General features: G+C 40.8%; 1 protein-coding gene across 4 annotated transcripts in view; it reads right to left on the bottom strand.

The window, feature by feature from the left end:
* Positions 1-20,719, bottom strand: part of LUZP2 (leucine zipper protein 2) — a 340,653-nt gene that overhangs the window by 72,623 nt on the left and 247,311 nt on the right. For all 4 annotated transcript variants that reach the window (XM_081165451.1, XM_081165449.1, XM_081165450.1 and 1 more), the window contains one exon: positions 13,686-13,748. In XM_081165451.1, coding sequence (XP_081021577.1) covers positions 13,686-13,748 — 63 coding nt within the window. The remainder of the gene's footprint in view (positions 1-13,685; positions 13,749-20,719) is intronic.

The following is a 20,719-nucleotide window of genomic DNA, read 5'->3' as shown; positions in this document are numbered from 1 at the left end:
CCCCCAAGGTTGTATTGAAATGTTCATTTCTTCAAAAACTGAAAAGAATGTAAGAGTGATGCTTGAAACTCAAGATAAAACATGCTAATGTACACTGGGCTTTTAATGTGGTAACTTCTAAGCACCAAAGTCAATTACATTTTATGTCTTCATTCATATATATCACCTCTTCAGTAAAATTAGGGGTTTCATGAAATAGCAGTTCTCAGTGTCTACTAATAGCCCAAACCCAGGTGTGTTGCTTTGTATATATATTACGGTGATCTTATGCGAAAGAAGGTAGAGCTATTTTACCATAAAATAGGAAAGCCAACCTCAGAAGGTGAGGCTTTGGCCAGCCACATATGACCAGGTAAGTGAAATTTATGATGTTTAAAAGGGCAGTTTTCCATTGCATTAGGTTTCTCTAATGATGCACATAAGGAAATGTCATCTGAAAATATTGTGGTTGGGTCTGCAAGCACAGCAAGATGCCAAGAAGACTACTGGGGCAACGAGAAGAGAAGATCTGGGAGTAGGAAAAGAAAAGAAGCTTGAAGGATATTCTGGGGAGGCCTGATATATGGGCCACAAGGTAAGTTGCTCTACTGCAACCTGAAGAATACCTTCCAATTCACCACTGCTTCAGGAGACAACACAGAACTTAGGTTGCCCCCATTTGCCTATCCAATCTCTTACGAGCGCAGCAGCATACCTGAAATCTTAATCAATATGACAGGCAATTCACTGCTGCTGTGCATTTCAATAAATGGCAGTTTTGAAGATGCAGTGAGAATCTCTGTGTCTCATGTCCCACCACCTTTGTGTCAGGAACAGACTGGAGCCAGAAGTGTATGTGACTTTCTGCTTGGAGAATGATCCCACTGCCAGTCCCAGCATGGCTGTTGGTTGGCAGATCTTGATAAATATTCTGACACCACCTCCCTAAATGATGCCCCACTCCAGGAACCTACTGATCTGAAGGATTCAGTGTGCCCTGGCTCATCACAGAGCCTATCCCCTCTACACTCATTGCCAAAACCCCAGGAGCAAATGGCAAATGTGGTGGCAACTCTAAACAGGTGGCCAGGCCAAGAGGTGCAGTGCATACCTGGTAGTATGAACCCAGAATGAGCCTCATTCTAGAGGGGGGGAAGTCTCTATGCATCACCTGGATCAGGGCCCTGCTAATGTTCTAGGAAGGGCTGGGAGCAGGTTTGTAAGAAGCTGTTTCTGGCACAGCATCACATTCTGGTCCATTCCTGTTGTCCTGTGACTCCGTGGTTGGACAGCTCTTCTGCAACTCAACCCACCATGCTAGAGACCTTGACTTGTGTCGTAATTCCTTGGTCTTAATGGTGAAGTCAGGGGTACAAGCCCACAGCAGTGGTAGCAGAAATGGCACAAGGAGTTGCAGCTTTGCTGGCCTAACCACTTGATGCTTATTGAGAAATATGAATGTGTTGGTTTTTGTATTGATTTCTCTATGATACTGTACACACACACACACACACACACACACGTCTAAGGAAACAGAAATGAGTATATGTCTCTGTGTGTCTGAAACACATTTTAAGCACACCCCTTCCCTCACATAAATTCTAGGCGCTGTAGTTTACCCCTCACAGAGTTACAATTCCCAGCAGCCCTTGACAAAGAGTGTGGTGTTGATAATGCCAAATTTGCAAGTTTGATCCCCGAATGGATATTGCCGCATTGCAGGGGGTTGAAAAATATAATCCTCAAGGCCCCTTCCAACTTTACAGTTCTATTATTCTGTTCCCAGAATTCTTTGAGGGAAAGAATGTGCTTCAAATGTGCTTTAAAGGTACAGAACAGAGAGAGGGGCTAAAATAGCAAATATTAGAACTGAGAGATGAGAGATTAAACCATAACTTAAGGAGACAATGCCTTTCATGAGACTATCTTCACAGTCAAACAGTATGCAGGCTTTAAAGTTGTATTCGATGCTTTATCAGAGATAGGATAGCTGACTTTCAATCTACAGACCTGGCTTGCTCACTAAATCAAAGATTGGGAGTCAGCTACTAACCTTTTAGCACATCAAACAGATGTGAACAATACATTTACCAGCTGTGAGTTAGACTTTTAAAAAGACTATTGTTTTAGATGCTGTCTTGATGAGCACATTAATGACTCCAGAAGCACTGCTGCATGCTTAATGGGCTGCAGTAAGGTCTGTTTTGATACTACTGTAGCCCGAGGGTGAACAATAGTTGCAAATACTTCTGGGGATTCTTTCCTCATGAGATTTCTCTGTGTGTTCATTATATCCAGCTAGCTTCATTAATTCCAAATTCTCCAGTGCAAATGAAAAATACAAATTTCGTCCTTTGACATAGCTCTGTGAATAGTTGCATGTATGCTGTGTTCCTAATCCAGCTTTGCCTAAGAAGAGCCATGTGTCAAAGCAAGCTTTTAGGCATGTCACAGGTCGGATCAAGAACTGCAAACATAAATTAGATATGCACAAAAATGCACATTGGAATGCTTACCTGTTTGTGACCATCTATCTGCACTGCATTACGTTTAGTTGGGTGCCCATTTTCATGCACATCCACATTCTGATGCACCTTCTCATGCGCAAACAACTTCTTAAAGTATGATTAAAAACTGGTTCATGGCACGCATGTCCTCAAAACAAATAGTTTTTTTTCCCTTTCATCCTCCTTCCTAATCTGTCCTGTCTTTCATTAATAGTGAGTCTGTGTGCAAATTTTTAATCTTTGTTCTACTTTAGTAGATTGGAGCACTTGATCATTAGCTTCACAAAAGTATGGTGGCAAATAGGTGCCAGCATCAATTCATTGCATCCTTTTAGATTTGTGTGTATGCTAAAGTTAAGGAGATGATAATCAGGCATTATACAGGTTCATGGGTGTTGTACAAATTACCATACTTCAGTTCTATCTGTGTGTCTAAATTGCCAATAATGGTTTCATTTATATAAATTATAAGCTGTCCTGGACTAGGAATGTCTGCTAGGAGCTTCACAGAGCTTTTGATTCACATATAAATGTTGTCATTCAAATACATGTAGTTTCTAGAGCTTCACTGTCTGATTTCTTATTCTGGGAGCTGATAAGAATAAATCAAAAGTTGCCCATGGAAAAATTTGGCAGCTCAAATTTGGGGAATGTTGATGGGCAATTGTGATATGAAAGTGGCTTACCATTTCCCCTGCTTCTGCTTTTGCTACCACTTTGTGGCAGTGGCAGTCTTCCCAATGGACACTAGATGGTGGTAGCAATTTCTACCCCCAGAATGCCCCTGGGAACAACTCTAGATCATCATAGAGACATATAGGAAGAAGTGGGGAAGATGGTAGCCAGTGGCTGTCAGGATAACTACTGGTAAATCCCTCAAACTATCCCATTTTGCATTCACAAAAACAAACAATCAAACAAACAAACAAACAAACAAACTTCCATTAACTATGCCTGTGAATCAATGTTCTGATGTGAACTGAAAATTAGCCCTTAAATGAGCAGAACATGCCCAGGAAGGTCATTTTTGGGTTCAACTCATTGACTTTAGGACTTCATTTTACTTCCAACTCTGCCCACATTTAGATTCTGCTTGCATGGTATGTATTTTAAATGAAATCCTGAGCTTCTTTCCAAAGGCAATATTTGCTATGAGAATTTGAGTAATTGTATATTTACTTAGTTCCAATTATTTTCAGCAGGGGAAAAAATAGATCATTTTCCCCCCATTGCACATCACGTCTTTCTTACTAACACTCATGAGAATAAATCATTGATAGTTTGCTTGATGATGTGATCAAACCACTATCTCAACTATAGTCTTCACTGTGAAGAACAGGTTCCATTTTGTGTGTGTGTGTCTCACCCTTTTTCAGTGAGGCTTCTTGATTCATTTGCCAATCATTCTCTCCCCCTTTTTGTTCTGGTTTGTAAAAGGAGGGCCCATGATAAGACAGAAGAGAGAGCAGAGAGGGAAATCGGCAGCGTGTCATGGCAATATTTGTCAGGAATCTTGGTTTTACCATAATTACATACACACAAGTCATGATCCATAGCTCCAGTGCATAAAGTTGAGTCTTAGTATTTCTCTATAAAAACCACCCCTCTCATTTCATCCCACTGCTACTGGGAATCCTCTAAAATACATACAAAGTAATATATCATTTTTCTATTGCCCCCCCACTCAGACAACAGAAACAAATCAAAGCAGAAAACATGTTTAAGCATTTGAAACACTTCTAGACAAAAAACAATAATCCCAGAAGCCTTTCATTTATAATTGGATCTGAAAAGAACTAGCATATGGACCCTGAGTGCCCTTAAAAATGGCACAACAAGTTGTATTCATTTCCAGATTACTTATAAACATTGTTAGGTATTCCAAGGAAGCATACACAGACAACAGACAATTTCCAGACCTTTTTGTTTTGATTTTTTTTTAAATAATGCAACTTCCCAATGGATAATTCTAGCCTAAAATTTGTTTTGCATATGTGTTAAGTATTGCGGTACATGTAATGGGATGAAGTAAGGTGGGATGAAATTTCACTTCTTTTCAGACTGCCCTATAAGATGTTTCATCAGCCTGACGCAAATACAGTAGGGAAACATTTATGGATAAGTAAGAAAATGGGGCTTTACATTTGTATTGCTTCATGGGAGTGTTTTCAAGCTGTGTCTCTGGGTCTTCATGGAAGTTAATCCAGGGGAAGGGGTCTTCAGGGAAATGATGAGAAATGGCAGGCTAGCTTCCATTCCCGCCCCCGCTACTTGGGTTCTGGATGTACCCAATGCACAGCTGGGAGTAACCATGAAACATATCACAGCTGGTCAGAAGAGGTGTGGATGGAACTTCAGAGTTTCAGTGGGTAGTTAAGATTTTAGTGTGTTTGATTAAAGTCCCAGCGTTTATTATGGAGGCCAGAATGGCTTCTTCATTAACTTTGATTCAGCAATGGTAAAGTAATAAACTGCTCACTGGAAGGACAGATTGTGAAGCTGAGGCTCTAATACTTTGGCCACCTCATGAGAAGAGAAGACTCCCTGGGAAAGCCCCTGATGTTGGGAAAGATGGAGGGCACAAGGAGAAGGGGACGAGATGGTTGGATAGTGTTCTCGAAGCTACCAGTATGAGTTTGACCAAACTGCGGGAGCCAGTGGAAGACAGGAGTGCCTGGCGTGCTCTGGTCCATGGGGTCACGAAGAGTCAGACACGACTAAACGACTAAACAACAACAAGGTAATAAAAAGGTATATTCCTTGATGCATCAGGGTGGATGTGGAGACTGTATTAGAGGGCTTTTGTCCTATGATGCAGATATGAAATAGGGACCTAGCTGTATTCATTTCCTTCCTCATCTCCACATTCCCCAAGGCCTCCATGGGGGAAAGAAAAAATACTTGTTTTCCCCTGCAATAGAGCTTTCATTCTATTTCTGGAGCAGGTCTGTTTCCTAGTAAAATGCAGAGGAGTCTGCTGGACCCACTCTCCCTCCTAGAAGCCATGGGTCTTGTACAGATTTCAGTGATGGAATATTTCCTCAGCCATAACTTTCCATTAATCGTATGTGCTCTCTAGCAAATATGTGGGGAAAGCACAGGGATTTCTCAGAAGACAAGCCGATGAAAAAACCAGAACATTAAGAAAGTGTTCTTAGTGATGTGGGCTGTTCTCCTTCCCTGGAGTAAGGCCCTTGCATTAATCTCATTACATTAATAACTCTTATTCTTCTGCTGTCACAATGGTGATGGTGAGTAGTCATTGGGCAGGATCACAGATACAAAAATGAAGGACCGCATAAGGGGTCTTGTCAGGATGCTACATTATAGCACCAGCAGTAGCTCATGTGCAGATTCCAGTTGATGACTAGGACCACTGGAATGAGCCATGCAAAGGTGGATTCAAATTATCAGTCATCTAACACACTAAACCTTGGGGTTGTTGTTTCCAATATAGTTGTGGCTATTTTCAGCCCACACCTGGACTCTGCATGCTATTCCAAGTGGGGGATTGGCTCCTGGAAAATATGCCACGTGCATGTGGGCAACAATTGTCATTTGCTGTTTTAAACTTTAATTGTTTTGTATTGAATTGCTTTATTGTATACTGCCTTTGGTATTATTTAATGACAGGCAAAATAGAGATGTTTTAAGTAAATAAATAATGGGCACAGAATGAAGCCTACATCCTAGAATCATAGAATCATAGAATCATAGAATCATAGAATCATAGAGTTGGAAGAGACCACAAGGGCCATCGAGTCCAACCCCCTGCCAAGCAGGAAACGAAGGAAGGACCCCTAAATTTAAAATGCAGATGAAGGGAAATCGTGACAAAAGGAAGGGTAGGAGACATATATTCAAGTTTAAACATAGATTTATAATTGCTTGTATGATGTAATATTTATGAACTGATATTGGGTTAATGGTCTATAAAACCATAATTAATCCATACCGGTGAATAGGTCAAACAAAGGTTGTAATGAATCAAAGCTCTCTCTCATCTTCACATGAAGATTCCTTTGCTATTTTTATAAACCTGTGAAGGAAACAAGAGCCCCTTTCATCTCTGACATGTTAGAAACAGTCTTTCTATTGTTTTGTAGCTGCTTTGAATGTGGCCTTGTGCATTAAGAAGGTTATTACATCTTTAATGAACTGAAAAAATCCAATTTGGAAAGTTTTGCATGCCCCTGAGGTGGCCTTAAGGTTCCGGACTTACATTTGAAGTTAATGGCACCTTTAATACGTCGCTCAAGTTATTTTGTGTGACAAGGTTAGGCAGATAAATTTAGCTGGAGTGGCGGCAGCAGCTCTGCAGCCATTTCAAACAAGAGGGGTCCTTCAAGCTGATTATGCAGGTGCTGCTATTACTGAAAAACTGAACGACTGGTTTTGTAATTGACTTCAAAAAAAGGTTGTAGTTCTGGCCCAAGCTGGCTATGTGTTTTTGCCTTTGCTCTGATTGGGACTTTGAAGATGCCCTAAGGAGAAGCACTAGAGATAATTAAGATGCTGAAGATCTCGGAAAGTTAGTAGTGCATTTTTTAAACCGTCCTGAGCTCTAGGCCAAATGGAGCTTGAAAGGGAAGGGGAATACCCAGCTGTGATGAGATGCAAGACAAGCCCAAAGCAGGTCATCATGTGGCTAAGAGTAAAAGAAAATAGGAGGAGGGAAGAAAGTCATGTTGTGCTGAAAATATCTCCTGTGTTTGCCAGACCACAGCCCCACCTATTCTCTATCAGTGAGTGGGGAAAGAAATTGCATCCAGAAATGATCAGAGGACACCATTCTGTGAAATTCTCATGGATGGGGTGCAGGTTTTGCTATTGCATATCCTCTCGAGGTGGCGTTTCATTCAGCAAGCAAGTGGTGTGTGCCTGTGGGTCTGTGTTGGTGTGCCTGTTGTTCTGAGATAATTCTCTGGCACACTGGTCAGATCTAGTTCCCCAGCTTTTAGATAAGTCCAGCCCAATACCCACCAAAACTCTAAAGTGGCGTACTCTAAAGCGACAGAAAAAATAAAGTCTCATTTACAAGAGAAGAAAACTTTCAAGAAATCAGAGAGCAGGTTTCAGCACAACTCGAAGGAAGGAAGGAAGGAAGGAAGGAAGGAAGGAAGGAAGGAAGGAAGATGGAGAATATATGTTGATAGTAGTTAGATTGTTGGGCTAGGACCTTCAAGATCAGTGTTCAAATCCCAATTCAGCCATGAGACTTTCTGGGTGAGCTTGGGCCACTCACTGCCTCTCCATCTAAACTACCTCACAGGGTTGTTGTGTGGATGAAATGAAGAGTGGTGAACCTTGTACGTCACCTTGAGCTCCTTGGAGAAAAAGGCAATCAACCGATCCCTCAATTAACAAAATATGTCTCCATGTGGTTCTATAGTCCTATAAGATTTTGGATGAAATGATGTACTGTGGTACCTGAAGAATACTGTGGTATCTGAAGAAGTGTGCATGCACACGAAAGGTCATACCAAGAACTAACTTAGTTGGTCTTTAAGGTGCTACTGGAAGGAATTTTTTTATTTTGACTGTGGTACCTTGGTTCTCAAACTTAATCCATTCTTGGAGTCCGTTCGACTCCCGAAACTGTTTGAAAACCAAGCGGAAGCTGCCTCGGACGTTCGGCTTCCAAAAAACATTCACAAACCGGAATACTTACTTCCGGGTTTGCAGCGTTCAGGAGCTGATTTGTTCTGCAACTAAGCTGTTCAAGAACCAAGGTACAACTGCAGATCACTGTTGCTCAAAGAGGAACACACCCAGTGCTTTCTTCTCCTCCAGGGGGTACTCAAGGGTATACTCTTTTCGGTTGTTGTTAAAAAGTATGGCATTTACTGTAACAACTTCATGGTGAGTACGACACCTATTTTTCTAGAAAAGTACTGAACATACCTCAGTTGGAAAAGTCAGCATTCCTGAGCCCTTTATTTTCTCTTGGCCCTCTAAAGGCCAATGAAACTATCCTGAACTGAATGGGTGAAATAATTTAACATCCTCCCAGCAAATGTGATTTCTAAATCAACTGCTTTGTATACTGATGTGGCCAAAGAGTAGCCTAAGAATTTAAATCTAAATAAAAAGTCCAAGAGCCTGAGGGGCAATAAAATAAAACAATGGCATAAGAATAGGAAAATAAGCAGTGAAGCCTTCCCATAATAAATGTACTTGATGACATAATGCTTGCAGTTGCAACTGTGCTGCTTCATTGATTTCACTTGGTTTTGTATGAATAAACATGAGAGTGGTCAACCATATGGAGTCAGCACTAGCAGTGGCGAAGCTTGATCTTTTTATTTTAGAAATGGAGATGCTCAATGAAGCAGTTGCCTCTTCTAATACTCACATTCAGTGGGTGATGTCCCTCAACCTTAGCTCTGGGTATTCAACTGTGAGTGATCTATGCTTTCAGTCCATGCTTTTCAGACCTTGCGCTAATTAGAGTAGGGACTGAAAGCTGGAATGGAGTGGATGGGGAGTCAAAAGCACAAAGGTTTAGGGTTGAGGTGAGTTCCTGACTACTACCACTTGCTTATTCTTGAGGAGGAGAAACATCTTATAGACAACTTCTTGCTTTAGGCCAGAGAGTAGGGAAAGTTTCAAAGTTTCTTAGCCCAAGGGTGGCATTCCCTTCTGAGCAACATTCCATCAAGGCCAGTAAGAGGCAATGTCAAAATTCAAAGACCCATTCCAACCATGCAAAACATTAAAGAGAGGTGCAAGGCAGGGCTGGTTCAGAGATGAGGAGAGATGATGTGTGGCTGGGAAGAGGGTGTGGTGTGGGGAGACCCCTCGCTCCTGCTTTAGGCTGTGAAAGATACAGATCTCACCTGAGTCAATGATGCAATATAATGCAGAGTCCAAGAAAACATGCTCAATGAGGATAGGCATTGAAAGTTACACACACATGGACCTAAAGCTTCTTGCCACTTCTTTAGCTCATCCCTTCTCAATAATTTTAAGATAGGTATATCCCAATGAACTTACAGTGATTTCTTATGATTTCTTATTTATTTATTAAAATAATTTCCATGCTGCCTTTAAAAATACAGTATAGGTCATTCAACAAAAATTAGAAAGCAACAAAACAATAACTGGACAGCAATTAAAATCACGCAAAGCCAAACAATTTAAAACACCTGAGAATACAAAATCTAAGAACCAACACAAAGCAGTAAAATCGCTAAAAGAAACCCAGAAAAATCAGTAATAAACAGCCTTATAAGAAAGGTTTCAGAACCTGTGAAATCATCCTAGTTCATCCTCACAACTACGCTTTGAGCCGGCTTAGGCTGAGAGATTGCAAGTGGTCAAAGATCATCCTCTATGCTTATTGAGTGGCGTTAAAACCTGGACTCCAACAATCTGCTCACGGCAGCACATGGGTTCTTCCACTTCCTTGATCACTTGCAATATACACCCCGCCATGCTACTCACTGCCTGATTATAAATATGTTTATTCAAACATAAGTCCTACTAAGTTCAAATTGAGTTATCCTTCAAAGTCTGCCTGAGATTCCAGAGCTAGACTGTGATCATGCATTCTTAAAGCCCAATACCATGCATATCTTATCAGGAATAAATCCCATGGTGTCCAGTGAGACTAATTCTCAGTTAAGAACTACAGTGCTAAGCTGATTCTGCTGCTGTCTGTTATGACTCACACTTCTATAATTTGGCACACTTATTTAAAATGATTTCTATTCAAATCAGTGGGACTGTATTCCTAATGAACATGGTAAAAAATAGAGGGTTGCTTTGTTTCACTAAATCTGCAGCGATTTCTCAGTTCGCATTTGTCTTTTTTTGGTGATTAAATAATTTCAGGTGAAAAGAAATCAAGTTATAAAAAGCTGATGAGATGTTAGAAGGAATTTATGTTCACCCGTATAGAATTTTCGACATAGAGCACATGTCTAGAATAGGTTCTAATGGCACATAAAAGCTCTGAGAGTGATCTTCATCTGAAAAATGATTAGCAATAGAAGGATAGTTTATAGGGTGCTTTTCATCGACAGTGTACTGAATAGAGCACTAAAGAATATAGAAAATTTGCTCTACTTATTGGGCATGGGTGCAATCAAGCACATTTACGTAAGTCACAAAGGACATGCCCCTCCAACAGGGAACAAATTACACCAGCTCTGGAACACTGGAAATGTCTTTTTCCCCCCATTGAACTCAGTGGAGCTTCCTCCTGAGGAGGTATGAATAGCAAAATGAAAAACTTGCCCCTACTTGCAGGATCACAGGGCTCATTTTTATTTTTATTTTATTTTATTTATTGGATTTATATACTGCCCTATATCCAGAGGTCTCAGGGCGGTTGACAAAATAAAAATAAAAATGGTCCTGACTTTGGATTGTACAGCCAAGCAAAAAAGTATTTGTTGAGGATCAAGCTTTTTTAAAAAGAATCTCTTCATGCTCCTCAACCCAAATGGGACTGAACTCCAGTGAACATGGTGGGTTGTACTTAAGAGTATCCAGGATTGCTATACCTCAAAGCAATGAGAGATTCCAGGCAGGGGCATAGGAAGGAGGGGTGAGGGGGTGCGATCCACCCTGGGTGCCACCTCCTGGGCAGGGATCACCACGACAATCGCCCTTGTGGGCGGCCTGCCTTGCCCCTGGGTGCACGGCATGTTCATCACTCCATGAGCCGGAGTAGCCAGGTATGCCGCTGATTCCAGGGGTTCCAGAGCTTACCCAGTGTCGGTTTCCTTGGAATGAAGGTCAATGTACATATGGTTATATGGATATATGGTGGGAGGGTTCGCTGCATTAAACTCTAACAGATCTTGCCTACCCATCAGGTTCCTAGATCCCGCCCCAAAATGCATAACTTTGGATTCAGTATATAGAAAGACAACTTTCAGTAAAGTCGTACCTTGGATCCTGAACACCTTGGTACTTGGATGTTTTGGCTCCTGAATGCTGCAAACCCAGAAGTGAGTGTTCTGGTTTGTGAACATTCTTTGGAGCCCGAACGTCTAACAGGGCTTCTGCAGCTTCCAATTGGCTGCAGGAGCTTCATTGGCCTATTGTTCTCCATCCGAGGATGATGCAGCATCTAGTCAGGTGAGGTGGGAAAAGGCTCACCCATTTGTCTCTATGGCAAGAGGGCAACCGCTTTGGCCATGTAAAAGGCAGTACTTAACTGGCCAGCTAAGGGCTTTAACTTACAACTTGACTGACTGGTTCAGCTTTTTCTTCTACTAGTTTCCAAACTTCACAAATACAGGATCACAGATATGTAAGGGATCTATGGATAACATCTATATTGACCCCCACAAACATATAACAATACTTTCACCTTTTTAACCCCTTTCAAGAAAAACTAGGAAATAGACATAGATAATCAGACAGGATATTTCTTCAACTCCAATGTAATTTGGGGTAGTAAAATGTCCCAAATTTCACTCAATTTATTCATTTCCCAACATTTATATACCACTTGTGTATATAAATATAGCCATGTGTGTTCTGCCAGAAGAACAGCACTTTAATCTGCTTCCCAGAATCAGTTTTTGCTTGTGGGAAAGGACTTTTTAAACCCCAGAAACTAATGAATTGACACAGGCAATCTTAGCAAATAATTTTCTGCTTCAAGCCATGTTCAGACAAACTCCTGAACACACATCTAAACTAAAATGTGAAGTGATGATGATGATGATGATGATGATGATGAAGATGATGATTAATTATACCCTGCCCATCTGACTGGGTTGGCCCAGCCACTCTGGGCGGCTTCCAGCATATATAAAAACATAATAAAACCTTAAACCTTAAAAAGCTTCCCTATACAGGGCTGACGTCAGATGTTTCCTAAATGCTTACAAGGCACATTTCCAAGTAAAACTACTTGCACATGACATCAAGCTATCACAGATTAACCTAACACAAAATCCAGATTACAACTTGGTTACAAGCACAAAGCAAAGATAAAATTCATGCAAAGCATGCAACTCAAACAGGTGAGTCAATCCACAGACTTTACATCAAATAACATACATGCAAGTTGTTGTTAAGAAATAACATTTTAAAAGACATTCTGGAACACCTCTACTCTGTTATAGACAGGAATTTGAGGTTCTGCATCTCAAATGCAAATGGAAATCCATGAGGTAGAAGATGAATGTGGCAGTAAAACATTATCACTATTTCTGCATGCATAAGGCAGGCATGCGGGTATCATTTGCCAGGCTGATATTGTACTTCCTTTATGGCTTCACTAGCTACAACTAACACGTGCTGTTGTACAGCTTGTACCATTGGGGGAAGGGGCAATCTGCAGTTTTCTGGGTACTGCTACAAGCCCTATAATTCCTGATCACTGGCCATGCAAGCTGAAGTTCATGGGAGTTGGAGTCCAACATAAACTGGAAGATAACAGGTTCCCAGGCCCTGTTGTGCCCATTTACTAAGTAAAATGGAAGGGAAATAATTCTGTAACCTTATAAGTACACAGAAGATTTTCACTATCTCTGTGAAAGGAAATCTCTGGTGGGATTATTTATTTACAAAAAATAAAATGGAAATAAAAAGCAATCCAGCCTCTTAAATGAAAAATTTAAAGTATGATTGACCAGAAACAGAAGAGTCTTGCTCTTCATTTCACAATTTTTTAACTTCTGTAACTGAGTCATTTTTTATCCAATATTTTGAAAACTTATAAACCTCATGAAACTGATGTCAGTTTCAAGAAACTGTATGGATTATATACAAACTATCACTTCTATGCTTAGAAAGGCTAGACTACTGGAAACACCTTAACTGTGACTTCACTTCCATGGCTATATAATATGTAATAATGGGAAAGTGATAAACGAGAATAATTGAAAACACATCACAACTTTGCTAGATGTGTTGGAAGTCTGAATATAAATATCAGTGAAGTAAGTGTTAGTACACAGTGCTAGATGGTTTGAAGATTTAGAATTAACAGACTTCACCCTTTAAGAACATTTTCATAGTGAAAAACTGCTGAAATCATTGACATTTTCGACAATGTATCACAGAAATCAAATTTGCCCTTTAGTTTTCCAAATCCCTTTGAATATGTATGGTGATAGGTAGTCATTTCTGCCCCCCAGCACAGGTTAGAATAATAAAACCATTGGACCATATTCCCTTAATGTTACACTGCCTGTAAGCAAATACCTTTGCCAGCTCAAGTGACAAACTCACCTTAAAAATCAAATCCTTTTTCCCATAGCGAAGCTCCTTCAGTTGGGCTTGGATCTTTTTTGACTGCAAGCAGAGGATAATACATTAATCCTTTAAGTAATTTATATGCAGAGGAAAATATATTAAAGTTCAGGTAATAGGACAGTATATCCGGGGTGGGGGGAGGTTTGGTAAAATTACAACTGTTGATGAAACGAGCTGTGTTTGCTACAGCTATGCTGGTCTTGCATACATTATGCACATAAAACAAAGGGCCAAATTTATCACTTTATAAAGAACATGGCAAGAACAACTGACACATCAAGAATGAGATTGCTCTTAATACACATGTTGGCCTGGAACATGAGTGCAAAGTAAACTAAGTCAGGTCAAGGAGACTTTGCCTTTCCCTCTTTCACCCTTAAGCTCTCTTTGGCCCTCAAAAATGGGTGATCAGAGAACCCTTCTGAACAACATGAGTTAGGGTGCAACAGAATGTCAAAGGGAGGACACATTACCCAAAATTGAGTGGAGCCACTTTTCATGATTCCATTTAACTCACAAAATATGGATCTGCACCTCCCCCCCACAACCCCCCCCCCATGCTACTTTGTTTAGGATTATTTCCATTCTATCTCTATAATGATCTCTATAAATTAGTATAATCAATTAGGGCTTGGAGCTATCCAGACTTTTCACAATTTGTAGTGAGAAAAAAATCTGTTGGAAATTGTTTTTCATCACTTTGTATCTGCAAATAAACCACTCAGGATATTCTTGTTTGCAACCACATGAAGAAGTGTAACACGAAGCAGCTTGCTTCCATGGGGATTTAGTCGTGTTTACCACACCATCACAGAGACACAAAATAAGTCTGCAAACCACTTTGGGGACAGCTGGAGCTGCTCTGACTAGGGCAGTGGTGGCCAAACTTGGCCCACCAGCTGTTTTTGGACTACAGCTCCCATCAACCCTAGCTAACAGGACCAGTGGTCAGGGATGATGGGAATCGTAGTCCCAAAACAGCTGGAGAGCCAAGTTTGGCCACCACTGGACTAGGGACACTCTGAGGTCCTGAGAAGTTGCTGAAAGGTTCCTGGTGGAAAGGTACTGGTTCTGGTCATGCCATGCCCCCCATACTCTTTAAATTGCTCTCCCCTGAATTTGCTAATTCTGTTAAAGTGCTTTAGTGGGCTGGGTGGGGAGTGCTTTGAAGCACTGATGAGTGTAAACCCTATAAAGCTGCACACACAAGAGGAGCATTAGAGAAAGGACCTTGTAACCAAGGAGATTGTAGCCACGTGGTAGCTTAGTTCTATGCATATCTACTTGGATATGGAGTTCGCAGAGACTTCTACACTTGTAGATTTGTATGGGATGGCATCCTAAACCAGACTACAGGATTATCTGCCCCATTATGAGAAAAATTATGAGAAAAAAATTATGAGAAAAAAATCATGAGAAAAAAATGAGAGGCACAAATACAAGATGGGTGACACCTGGCTTGAGAGCAGTACATGTGAAAAGGATCTAGGAGTCTTGGTTGACCACAAACTTGACATGAGCCAACAGTGTGACGCGGCAGCTAAAAAAGCCAATGCAATTCTGGGCTGCATCAATAGGAGTAGATCTAGATCAAGGGAAGTAATAGTGCCACTGTATTCTGCTCTGGTCAGACCTCACCTGGAGTACTGTGTCCAGTTCTGGGCACCACGGTTCAAGAAGGACACTGACAAACTGGAATGTGTCCAGAGGAGGGCAACCAAAATGGTCAAAGGCCTGGAAACGATGCCTTATGAGGAATGGCTAAGGGAGCTGGGCATGTTTAGCCTGGAGAAGAGGAGGTTAAGGGGTGATATGATAGCCATGTTCAAATATATAAAAGGATGTCATATAGAGGAGGGAGAAAGGTTGTTTTCTGCTGCTCCAGAGAAGCGGACACGGAGCAATGGATCCAAACTACAAGAAAGAAGATTCCACCTAAACATTAGGAAGAACTTCCTGACGGCAAGAGCTGTTCGACAGTGGAATTTCCTGCCAAGGAGTGTGGTGGAGTCTCCTTCTTTGGAGGTCTTTAAGCAGAGGCTTGACAACCATATGTCAGGAGTGCTCTGATGGTGTTTCCTGCTTGGCAGGGGGTTAGACTCAATGGCCCTTGTGGTCTATTCCAACTCTATGATTCTATGATTCTATGAGTTTCTAATCTAACCAGAGGTTGCACTGCAAAGTCTCAAGGAGGTATTTCCTAGCCCTGCTGCATGTGATCTTTTAAGCTGGAGAAGCCAGGGCTTGAATTTGAACCTTAATCGTATGCATGGAAAGCATGTCATCTAACACTGAACTGCAGGCACTCATGAGACAGGATCATTTTTCATAATTAAACTCTGCAGATCAGAAACATGAAGTGAACTTCCTCCCTACATGCTGAACTTCACTTTGTCTCTTGCAGAAATTTTATTCAGCTGGTTCTATTTCACAGGCTGCCTAGTGGCGTGATGGCAGATTGGAATCGCAGGTACGAGACACTTCACTACAAGATAAATCTGAAAGCTTTTTTCTTTTCTTTTTTGCCTTTGGAACAATATTTAGAACACTGACTTCATGGTCTAGAGGGAGCAAAATCAACCTCAAAAAGAAAATGTTCATTGACAGCTACATGGCTACAGACCATTTTCACTTGGCTTAAAAACCCTATTAAGCTGAGAGCGACATTGGTTCGTGAGGGCAACTTTGATCTCATCCATGCTACACTGCTGTCTTTAATGTCACACTGGCCAGTCTTGCTTGAACATGATCTATTTTTTTTAAATAAAAAAACCCCAGAAGCAAGAGCAGAAATCCTGCAGCCCCACCCCATAGCTATTTATTTTAGATAATTAACTTACAAATTTTAAAGATATTATCATTCATTCCAATTGCGAAACTGATGCTGAATTATCTGCTTTGTCATAATCAGACTCAAGTTGCTATTAATTTTTCACTTTAATAATAGTCAGTATATTGATAGCTCATTAATACTGAGTGAAACATTGGAAGCTGCATTATACCAAGTCAGAAAGTCTGTGTATCGGTGTTATCTGCTCTGAATGCAAGTGCTTCTCCAGAGTCTAAAGGTTTTGCTCATTTCCTGCTTCCTGATCCTTTCAACTGGGGTAGCTAGGGAATGAACCATGGAAAGCTTGTGCTTTGCCGCAGAGCTATTGTCCCTCCCCAAAAGAATTTAGGGCCTATTGCCTAATGCTGTGAACCATGATCAGATGCAGGCCTACAAACAGGGCTGTTTCCAAACTATTTTGCAAATTAACATGCTGAGTATTTTAGCTTATTGACTAAGTTCAATATAATGTGACAACACCAGAGTTATGTAAGCTGCTCCGAATCAGGGACCTTTCTTTGGAATCAGCAAGATTCCATATGTTTAAGTCATCTCATAGGAACATAGGAAACTGCCTTTCACTCAGCAAAGTCACAGATCTATCTGTCTAGCTCAGTATACTACACTGATTAGAAGCAAATCTACAGGGCTTCAGACAGGCGTCTTACTAGCCATACCATGCCTGGGATGGGCCAGAGTGCCAAGATCAGCGCAGTGCCAATGCACGGGCAGAGCCAACCTGGCAATCCTGCTGGTGTATCTGTCCTGCACGGACCTCATTGCCACGTCGCCCTTTCCCATCCTGGTAGGCAGCAGTGACATAGGTGTCCGGAGGTTAAGATGAGTGCCACTGTGCCATCCCATGGCCTGTTTGGGGATAGGACACCTTCTTATACCAATCCAATCCCTTGGTCCATCAAGCTTAGAATTGTCTACAATGACTGGCAGTGGGTCTTTCACAGCCCTGCTTGGAGATCTCTAGGATTTAACCCTGAACATTTTACATGCACAAGATGTCTTCTATCACTGAACTATGGTTGCTGTTTTTAAGTGAAGAATGCATTACAGGTTCTGTTATATTCGGTAAACCCACAGCAAGGCAGGTTTATTATTAACAAACCTTCCTTTATAAAATGTATTTCTCTTAGAAAGGTGCTCAGTGAACAATTCTAGAAGCTTGTCAACTCACAAAGATCTATGGGCAAAAAATACTCAGGGGCGCAGATTTAATATGAGGCACCGGGAAGTAATATTCCCTGTTTACCATTTAAATGTAAACTCTCGTGTTACATTATTCACAGTTGTGTAGCAAATATTAAAATGTGCATAAACATCATGCAAAACAAACAGAAAAGGAACAGTTGTAAAGTAACAGTGCAGATCAAAATATGATGTTCCCAAATGAAATGTTATGGAGTTACAGAAGAAAACCACTGATGTTGGCTGCATCCACAAAACTAAAATGATTCACAATTTAGATTAAAAAAGAAAATGGTGATTAATATGATGACAAAGAGGTGAGCATTCCTTCTTGCCACATTTTGTATATTGAAAAATTATTCAAATGATTGGCTAAAGATGTATTCAGGGAATCATGGTGAACCCTCTGGAAAAGGATATCCATATCTATATATCCTCATTTACAATAGTTTTATTTAGGGCTGCATTGAAAAAGCAGCCCTTTCTGTTGGCTGCGAAATTGCCTTCCTGCATTTAACCCCCCCCCCCCCCCGCTTTTGAATGAGGACCTATGAACATGAATGAAGTTTTCTCACTGTTCATGGGGAGGCAGGGTCACCTCTTATCTTCTGGCTTTTGTGTGTGGTTCTCAGTGCAATATGGGAAGATAAGAGAGTACATTTTCCAGTTGCCTAGGTGGGCCTTGTGTCTGTCAAGGACTGCATTTCCCCAAGAGTAATCTGTTAGGGGCTGCACACAGGCAGTGAGAAGGAACACAGCCAAAAATAGGCAGGGTTACCTCCTTTTCACTCTTATTTTCTGTCACCTGCTTCTGTGTCTTTCTTTCCTCCCTGGTAGTGTACTGGGGTGAAACAGATAGCTCTTCCTATACCAAAGGGTTATTTCTGGTGCCTTGGTATGTCATCATTCATGGACAGATCAGCTATATACTTACCAACAATCTAGTGTATTAAAATATATATTAACAGTTTGTGGTGTTCATTCTATTATACTTAAAAGCAAAAATGAAAGGTGCAAGGGTACAAAAAGAATGAACTGGCTTGAATAACCTGCAGTTAAAAGAAGCAAGGAAGATCAGGTGAGTCAGAAAAGACATGGACTTATTCCATTTTACATTCATAATGGGTTTTGACTAGGGGCATAATCTGGATTCTTTAGAGTCAAACATGGATAACGGTCTGCTTAAAACTAGTGCAAACCTGATCATGTAAACTAGGCTGAATTGCCTTCACCAATGATTTCCGCAAATGTAATTTATCTAATAAGTGTGCCACATGAACAGGATAGTGATCACAAATTTAATAATTTGGATTTAATTACAGTTGTCCTCTGTGAAATGACAATCACGTTTGTTGATTGCATTGCTGTTAACACTCCCTGAACCTTCTCTTCCTTTTTTTAAAGCATTGTGTTTTGATATTAATTTCTCGGTACAGCATTGTCTTTTTAGAGCCTTGAAGAAAGAAAAGTGTTCATTAACTATTCCCCCTAATCAGCTGTACTAAGATATGCTAAAAAAAATTAAATTGCTTAATCAATCAATTCATCCATTTATTAGCGAGACAGCCACCAAGCTCCCAACCCATTCTGTTGTACCTGACAGGGTACAAAACACATGGCACTGTTTGGGTTCATCAAGAATTCTACTCCTGAATAACAGCGTAGGTGCCAAAGCTTTTATTCTGCCAACAGTCGTTCTTCTTTCAAGTATGATAGCTTTGCATGATCCTGCTATGAAAACAGAATGGCTCACCAGAAATGTACTGTAGCTACCACAAAACAAGCACAATCCTATTTATGTTAAAATGTGGCACAAATACATTTTAATGGTAGAAAGGGTCTGCCCCTTTTGTCTCTGCATTGTGATTGCAAAGAGATTCACACCTTACCATAGCCAAATATGTTATTATGCTGGAAAAGCAGAAATTAAGATTTTAAAGAAATGTTCTACTGCTCACCCTGTGAAAAGCATAAAATTATCTGTTTGCACAATAGAGGGGGTGACAGATTTCAAACAACCTTCTGCACATTTTGATTCTGCTGAAATCAACCGTTTTCAGCACAATGCTTTTTTTAAATCATGCTTTAACATCGTATCACTGCTGATCTCAGAAACATCTGGAATGAGAGTCAAGCTAAACACGCTGGCAGCAGATTGTGGTGCTTAGACACGGATCAGCCCCAGTCCAGTAGAAATATTAGGTGGGATATCTGTATCTTAAGTCAGAAGACAGGGATTGTGAATTCATAGGCGGGAGGACAACTTCTCAGAAAATAAGGTGGGCCATTTTGAGGTCCCTCCATCAGTCTATATTCTAAGCCAATCGGATGTGAACATGAGGAAAGTCACACATCTGTACTTGAAATGGCTCAGTCTATGGTATGGACCTGTGAGGCACCAACTTGGAGCTCCTCAACCTTGCCAACACCATGCCTTGTCACCATCCTAATGGCCAGCAGTACTGCTGCCACTTATGGGCACCACTGCCACTTCCTCCTTGCATGAACTGCTGCTTTGTGACACTCTGAAAAGCCTAAACTATGAGCCCAGATCACAGGTGCTGACTCAGATGCACAACCACTTTTGCATTGAAGTTTGTCTTCATTCTAGCTGTTCACCCCACCAAATTCCTCAGATGCTCCTAAAACTCTATTTCTGGTGCTCAAGTGGTTCAAAAGAACTGAGGTGCCCTTTAACAATGACTCAGGGTAGCTGCTGTTTTAAAATGACAATGTGTCCTTTCTCAGATTTTCAACCCATGGCCTGCAGCTGCATTTCCAGTTACAGTGGTACCTTGGTTCTCAAACTTAATCCGTTCCAGAAGTCCGTTCCAAAACCAAAGCGTTCCAAAATCAAGGCTCACTTTGCCATAGAAAGTAATGCAAAATGGATTAATCTGTTCCAGACTTTTAAAAACAACCCCTAAAACAGCAATTTAGCATGAATTTTACTATCTAATGAGACCATTGATCCATAAAT

This window comes from Podarcis bocagei (genome assembly GCF_964188305.1).
Source record: "Podarcis bocagei genome assembly, chromosome: 1".
Classification (NCBI taxonomy): domain Eukaryota; kingdom Metazoa; phylum Chordata; class Lepidosauria; order Squamata; family Lacertidae; genus Podarcis; species Podarcis bocagei.
This window is presented reverse-complemented; position numbering and strand designations above follow the sequence as displayed.